Source organism: Empidonax traillii, unplaced genomic scaffold (genome assembly GCF_003031625.1).
Source record: "Empidonax traillii isolate 1590-97213 ecotype Southwest subspecies unplaced genomic scaffold, ASM303162v1 scaffold5563:size7837, whole genome shotgun sequence".
Taxonomy (NCBI): Eukaryota; Metazoa; Chordata; class Aves; order Passeriformes; family Tyrannidae; genus Empidonax; species Empidonax traillii.
In genome coordinates, this window is record NW_020960756.1 from 1 (window position 1) to 7,837 (window position 7,837).

The following is a 7,837-nucleotide window of genomic DNA, read 5'->3' on the forward strand; positions in this document are numbered from 1 at the left end:
TTTTTTTTTTTTTTTTTTTTTTTTTTTTTTTTTTTTTTTTTTTTTTTTTTTTTTTTTTTTTTTTTTCCTGGACAGAGGTTGCTCTTGAACTGTTAACTGCAAATATTTCAATTTAAAATGAAATCTATAGAAGCTATTTTGGATTTGGCACCACAAGTCGTGGCTTTTTTAGCTTCTCCGTAAAGACACAGAAATAACTCTAAGAATGCAGTATATGATGCAAAATACTGCAACTACAGTTGAATTCAGCCTCTTCAAACATTTTACAGTTTCCATTTAATAGCAATTGCTGCCATGACCGTTCCCATCACAGTATTTGCCTAATGGAATGTTTTTGAAAATGAATTCTAAAGGCGATTTAACAAAATGGAGATATGTTATAAACATGAAGTATTTTCTGAAAATATTTGGCATTTGCCTATTTATTGCTCTATGCTGTACTCTTAGGAATTAGTGTGAAAATGTATGTGAGGCTTTAATATATACAAATCTGCAAAAATTCACAGACAAAAATTAAATAGATGTTATTTGATTGAATAATAACATTTAATCTTATTCAAAAATTCAGAACTGAGAGCTATTTACAGCAATACATGACTATCTCAGCAGTTTTAAAGAACTAAATAACATCCTGTGCATTTCATTCCCAGTCTAGGTCTTTACTCAGGTTCAGACAAGGATGCAGCTGCTGTAGAAATGAAGTACTTGTACCTCATCGCCCTTCTCTCCCGCAAGCCCAGGAAATCCACGTTCACCTTTGCTTCCCTATGAAAACATAACGTTCAAACAAATATTTCCTTTAGAGAACAATGAATTTCATGTTCAGTAGGGCATTTTATGACCCACATTTAATATATATTACTATGAAGCCCTCACAGCCATAGAGCCTAAAGCAGAAAAAAAAAAAAGGCTCAAAACTACCTAAAAGCTTTAAAATATGACTCCCAGTGAGGTGAAAGGAAATGAGTGGTTTGTACCTAGCAGGCAAACTAGTCAAAAGGCCTGACGGAGACATTAACACCAACAAGCTCAAAATGCTTGCTGAAATGGAGAAAGTTCACTTTCATGGAATTAGACTCAGTGATGGAAGATATCTATATGCCAAAGCATGTGGCATTTGACCTGATGAAAGTGCAGCAGGATTTTGATTGATGTCAGTGAAACTTCAAGTCCCAGTGAAACAGCTGTGTTATTCCCATGGGAACAGAGCACAGAGGAACAGGGGGGTCCAGATAGATGTCACAGACTTGGAGGAGACATGGGAAGTTTCCTTCACCACAGGACTCTTGCGTGACTGACTCACCTAAAATGAGTCTATAGATAACAATGCACTACTTGACAGTCAAACCTGAGCTAGCTTTAAAGGAGGCAAGACACAGAAGAGCTATCCTGGTGTGGGACTCAACTCAGGCTCTTCTGCTCACTTTCCTTAGAGAGAATGCAAACTGACTCACGGTGTGGGCTGAACCACAAAAATTGTTTGAACCTTTAGGCTGCGCAGATGTCACATGGGTAGGGATCAGACAAGAAAGTCAAGACTGGCAGAGATAAGAATCTGGCCTTTTACTTTTAACAAGAGCCAAAGCAATGAAAAGTACTCTCTTCAAAACTTACCTTTGGCCCTTCTCTACCAGGGATGCCTGGAGGACCTCTTGTGCCAGGATCACCCTGTGGAACAGACAGAAAGCAAAGTGACAAATAACAATTTCTGTTATATAGATCTGATCCATGCAGATCAATTCATGCAGACTGCTTCCTTCCTACCTGTCTCACCATGCCTACATTTTACCCCAAAGCCCTCTCTTCAGTTCTTGCTCTGTTCTAAACAATATACTTGTTCAGAGAGTCTTCCTTGTTTCCCCCTCATCTCTCAAACCCTGCTAACACATATTTTACTTCATTTTAGGTAGTCCCAGACACACCTGCGTTTAGGTTTGGGCACTCCAAATTTTGTTATTTTTCAAAATACTATCTCAAAAATTCTAGACTATTTTCCCTATTTGGTATATTACTGAAATTAATGCTAAAAACTAAAAGTGGAAATGGGGTGTATTTGTGGCAATTTATGCTGTGTATTGGATGTGTTGGATAGGCACTTGCTGGCTCCTACCTCACACACCTTCAAACACTATTTCGCAAAATTCCTACAAGATACATACCTCGTGTATTTTTAGAAAACAAACTAAAAATCTACAAGAATCACAACATTTTTTTTAGGCTAGCCCCGTGGGCCAGAATTGAACCTACAGAAACTTTTAAATGCATATTTTGATTTAAAAAGCATGTTTATAGCAAATGTATATATTTAACCTCTGAAAATATTTACCTTCAGTATAGCACCCATGTCTCCCACAAGTGGCAGTGCAACCTGAAATTAAAAAAGCAGCTGCAGTTAATATTTTGCACAATGTTACTAATTATGATGTGTTCTCATTACTTCTAAAGTTTATATTGTTACAAATAGAGCTGATTATATACATATATATATAGGTTGAAGCTATTTTTTCTAATGAAAATTCAAAATTAAAAACAGGGTTTCAAATACAGTTAAATAACGCTGTCTATTCAACCTCACAATTATAATTTTTTGTTACATTTTAAAGAACTTTCTTAAACCATGACAATATCATAACTCCTGAACATACTAATATTTTTGGTTTTGTTGCATATCAGCAACTACTTAACACAACTGGAAAATGTCACAGACTATTCTCACTTGATCATCTTCAATTGTTTTTCCTTCCCCTTTCTCCTAGGCTTTGACTCTACCATCAACTGCAGTGCAAATTCTGGAGATACCAAAGATAATTTCCATAAATTAGCTCAGATACTGGAAATAATCCAGCTACAGCAACATGACCATTTTGTCCTGTCTTTAAATGTTAAGAATTAGTGCATAAGTCTGTGGTGCCACTGCCAGATTGGGTACTAAAGCTAACCCATTTAAAGATCAATCAACAGGATTACACTTCCTGCAGCATGTCTCAGACTTTCAAGACCTGCCATTAAACTCATATTTAAAGATTCCCTGCAAAAACTCATTGCCCTTGTTATGATCAGCTTTACTCACAAATGGAGTCTCCAATTACCAATGCTTGTTTCTTCTGGCAATTGCTAAATAAAAAAATGCCCTGGGCATACTATAAAATTAGGCACATTCAAAATATATTAACTGTTTTTGTTCAGTCTGTTTCAATAATTTCCATCTCAAAAAACAAAATGTAATCACTTTTGTAGCATATTAGAAAAAACTGCCAGTTAATAGCAATGTGTTTCAAATATTATCTCGGGAGACACACTGCTGAACATACTTAACCATAAACATAATTGGGAACACACCACTTAGAGGGTAGCACCCTCAACCTTGAAAGCAGGCTGATGAGTTTTCCAGGGTGAGACATCACCACCTAACACACCTAAGGACATGACTAGGTAAGGTGTGAAGTTCATCCTTTGCACAGAGGTAAACTGCATACAGACAGTGTCACCTGCTCTTAAAAACCTGTAACAAGACTTTAAAACAATTACCATGTACTTTTCTCCCTTCTTTTGACAAAATTTTACAGCTAGTCAGGCTATGACAGTGTTACTTGATGGTCTTCCTGCTGGACTACAGAATTGTAATTCCCCCAGGCTCTCCTCTTTTCTAGCATTCTCATTTTAGCTGCTATATCATTTTATGGTACAGGACCCCAAACCCTTAGTGTGAAAGGTGCAAGAGCACACTAGGTACAAGAGTAAGCCTACCACGTTTGTGCCATACAGCTCCTCTGCTCTCTATGTATGATGAGTCCAGTCCAACTGCACACACACTTAAGAGTCATAACTCTGCGTGCCAAACTCTAAGTGTATGATATATAGCAGGATTTTGAAAATGTTAAAATGGCCTTAATTCTCCAGAATCACTCTTGCTTGCCACATTGTTCTTTAAAAAAATGTTCTTTCCAAAGAGAAGAGTATTTCAAGACAGCAAAAGACAATAATGCTCCTGTTAGTAAGTTTTATAATTTAGATCTATTTAATAGCAGCATCAAATATTTTACCTAAATTTAGTTTACAATGTGCCTTCAAGATGTATTCTACTTATGGATTTTGTTTTTTCTTATTAAGCACTTCATGCTCATCTACGTCAACTTAAATCTTGTTGACTTCAGATGGCCATTGAATTTTGATTATATCTTCAAAAACCAAGCAATCTTTCCCAGTCCAATTTCAGAGTTTATATCTATCTACCCTAATAAAATTAAATCACTGACAAGAACTGAGCATGGGAGAGACCTCTCTTTCCAAGTCTGACAGTTCTGCTGATAGATACTCAGATCCATAATTTTTAATAAGCATCAGCTACATGGCAAGTAATTCTAAGTGTTTTTTGCTTGCTTACAAAAACATCATGAGGACAGTCTCAAAGTTTTACTGAGGCAAAGGTATGTAACATGACTGTTTTCCTGTCTTTCCCAGGAAAGTATTTCCACTTTGTCATTCATATCACTGGTCCTTCTAGATTCGTTATGCTATTCACCTCCTTTAAACTTAAAACATTTGCACAAGAGCAAATGCACAAACTTTCTCTCTATACATACAGGATCACCTGGAGGACCTGGTAGTCCTGGCTTTCCATCTCTTCCTGGAGTGCCCTAGAAACAAATGCAAAAATTGATGGTCTTTAATCATTGATGAGGGACACAATACTTTTTGTTGTATATATAGAAAACTGTCACTTACATTAATTCCAGGGGTACCTGGAGTTCCTGGTAACCCTGGAGGTCCCCTAGGGCCCTAAGAGCAGGAAAGGTAATTTAGGACATAAAAATTCTTTTGTTGTAAAATTCTTAAATTAAATCAACGCTTTTTATATTAAAGACAAAACTTATGCCCTACCTGCACACCTGCTGATCCAGTTGGACCTATAGGACCCTGCAAGAAAACTCCAAATAATCAGTAGTTACACTTTCTGGGATAAAGGAGATGAATTTCATTAAAAAATACTGAATGTGGGATATAGGTGCAGTTTTCGTTGTGAGAAAGACTCCCTCTAAGGTCTGGCTTTAAATCCAAATGTAATTTTGTCAAAATTAAAGAATTCAAGACTTTGCTAAGGACCATTTTTAAGGGCAAGCAGTTCCAAAAATTAATGATTTGTGGTGAAACTTGTTATTTAGCCAGGAGATTCCTAAGAAAAGCTGATGAACAGTTGAATAAAAACAAATTTAGATATAAATGGATAATTTAAAAAATGTAGATACAAATAGATAATTTTTAAAATTCAGATTTGAAAATATTTTGACTGAAAAAATATTTTTAAGGGTTATTTTAGATTAAGAACTCACTGTGAATCTCTGTTCACCTTTCACAAACATTTTCTCTCTATACCAGAGTACTGTCCATAAACTGGAATGTATCAGCTCTTCAGTCTGGACTGAAGAGAGATCGTCTTATTCACTGGAGTAAAACTCATGTAGCACCCAACCATCTACACCACCAATATCAGGAAATTTTTTTACTGAATACTCTGAAGACACAGCAGAATGCTGTATTTAAAGGCAATAGAAAGAAAGAAACTTGGGAAACAAGCTGAGTAACTGAGACAGTTATTGCTGTACAAGTTATTCAGTATGAATGCCTTAGATAGACTGTATCAAATTGCTCATATTTGAATTTAAACTGCACAGCAACACGTGAAACAAGCTGGGAGTTGTGAATCAAGTCAGAAGGGAGTTCACAGCATGGCTGTTTAATACGCTTAGTTTGCTTACTGCAGTTTCACAGTGATGCACAGCAAGAAGCCCAGATCCTGGGCATTGGCATACTTACTGGTGATCCCTGAATGCCTATTCCAGGGGGCCCCATCTCCCCAGGTGCTCCCTGTACACCAGGTAGTCCTCTTTCTCCCTGTGAAAGGTCCAAAGCTTTCCATTACAACAAATCTGAAAAGGTAAACTACCATTTTGTATTTTTATTTTTTATTTTTATTTTCTTTTTAAGAAACGGAAATAATATATTTTGTATACCTTTGGTCCCCGTGGACCGGGGTTTCCAGGAACACCAGTGGGACCCTAAAAAGACCAAAAACAAAAGAAAAAATAGGGGAAAAAACCAATTATGTTTTAAAATCCAAGAGAGTGGCTGAATTTTACTGCCAAAATTAGTCATCCTTCAGAAACAAACTATGAAAATTTACATGTCTTCCTTGTTAATACCGCTGTCATTAGGAGCATGTGTGAGTCTCGTACTCTTTTTAGACCGTATTTTAGTGCACTTATATATGTACTGTAACATTTATTTCCAGTGCGAAATTACATTCAGAAAAATACTTGCTTTGTGGTTTTAAACTGAGAGTAGATGAGATGTTAGAGAGACATTCTTTACTATGAGGATGGTGAGGCACAGGAACAGGTTGTCCAGAGAAGTTGTGGCTACCCCATTCCCAGAAGTGTTCAAGGCCAGGTTGGATGGGGCTTTGAGCAGCCTGGTCTAGTGGAAGATGTCCCTGCCCATGACAGGGGGTTGGGACCAGACAATCTTTAAGGTCCCTTCCAACCCAAACCATCTCATGATTTTACTATTTCTTTCTATGATTGCACAGTGACAATTCTTTAACAGTTGCCTCCAAGAAATAAAGTCAGAAAAGCTTTTTCAGATTATGAACTTACTGGTGTTCCAGGTAGACTTGGTCCAGGAGGCCCCATATCACCTTTTGGACCTGGATGTCCAGGTGGTCCCATAATCCCACCAGGGTCACCCTACAAAATAAATTTGAATCACTAATTGAAATGTGAGAATTTTCTCCTATAAAAAACCTCTAAATATTATCAAGGTTATCACAGAATGTGCCAGTATTTGAGAAGAAATAAAGAAATAAAAAAAGCACTGATATTTTCCTTTAAAAAGTTGCAGAAGAAGAACAGGAGGCATGGACTACACAACCCTCAACTGTAACTAGCATTGTCTTGGTTTTCCATGCTTGCAATGCAACTGATCTACATTTCTTGGTCCCCAGGCCCCTCATACACAGGTTTTCATTAAACTCTGACAATTAATTCACAGCAACAGGTGGAACAACTCAGTCTCTCCCCAGCTATCTACCACTAGTGCTAAACCCTGGGTCCTCACTGTACTCCTACACTTCTCACATCAGTGCATGCAGTGTCTCTTGTCTCTAACTCCTGCTCCTTACAAAAGTGAATTTGGGCTTTATATTATGCTGTCCTTCGTCTTTTGCATGCTCTTGCAAAATCTCTGTGATTTTTTTTCTGAATCCACTACTTCTCATTTTGTAAGATGAGTAGATTTTTGCCATTGTTACAGTTATTATCTTCTGTCTGTCTTCTAGCTCACTTTTTTTTTTTTTTTAAATTAATACTGGATTTTATTAGTTTCTCTTGCACCCCCCAATGTATAAATACCGTAACACATCACATAGTGATGTATCCTCTTTTCTCCCCTTCTCTACATTCAGTACATAAAATTTTTAACTCTTGCTGATGCAGCTGAATTGTAACTAAGGGATTCATACAAAGCAAAACACAATGTCATAAAGAGACACAGCCCTGGCTTGCATCTGAGACAGTGTAGCTGCCCCAGTGCCTAGATGAATATGTCTGACTGTGAAGTGGGATTTTACACATTAGTCCGGGTAGGGCACTACACTGAAATGGGTTTCTGTAGTCAGGACCTGAACTGACATTTCTGCACTGTACAGATTCAATGCAAGGGTGCAGTGCAACCTTCTTGAAATATTACTTAAATTATAAATCTGAAGAGAAACTGGGTTGCCAAACTGGCCTGCAGCATCTTCAAGAGACAGACAGGAGGTTGCTGCTGGTACATTTTAAAA

At 37.1% G+C, this 7,837-nt stretch overlaps 1 protein-coding gene across 1 annotated transcript; it reads right to left on the reverse strand.

Moving 5' to 3' along the window:
* Positions 1-631: 631 nt before the first annotated feature.
* On the reverse strand, positions 632-6,739 carry LOC114073168 (collagen alpha-1(XIX) chain-like). Its single transcript, XM_027910957.1, has 9 exons — positions 6,654-6,739; positions 6,012-6,056; positions 5,815-5,892; positions 4,882-4,917; positions 4,726-4,779; positions 4,584-4,637; positions 2,327-2,368; positions 1,615-1,668; positions 632-765 (listed from the first exon to the last, which is right to left on the reverse strand). Exons 1-9 carry the CDS (start codon positions 6,723-6,725, stop codon positions 670-672), a joined length of 531 nt encoding a protein of 176 aa, XP_027766758.1. The 5' UTR covers positions 6,726-6,739; the 3' UTR covers positions 632-669.
* Positions 6,740-7,837: the final 1,098 nt, after the last annotated feature.

What these genes read in the sequence shown, in the direction of transcription:
- LOC114073168 (XM_027910957.1), bottom strand. Translation starts at nt 6,725, where the DNA reads ATGGGACCACCTGGACATCCAGGTCCAAAAGGTGATATGGGGCCTCCT. An exon ending in CAAGTCTACCTGGAACACCA is followed by an intron (nt 6,057 to 6,653) that starts GTAAGTTCATAA and finishes TGGTCTTTTTAG; the next exon opens with GGTCCCACTGGTGTTCCTGG. An exon ending in CAGGTCCTCCAGGTGATCCT is followed by an intron (nt 2,369 to 4,583) that starts GTATGTATAGAG and finishes TTTTAATTTCAG; the next exon opens with GTTGCACTGCCACTTGTGGG.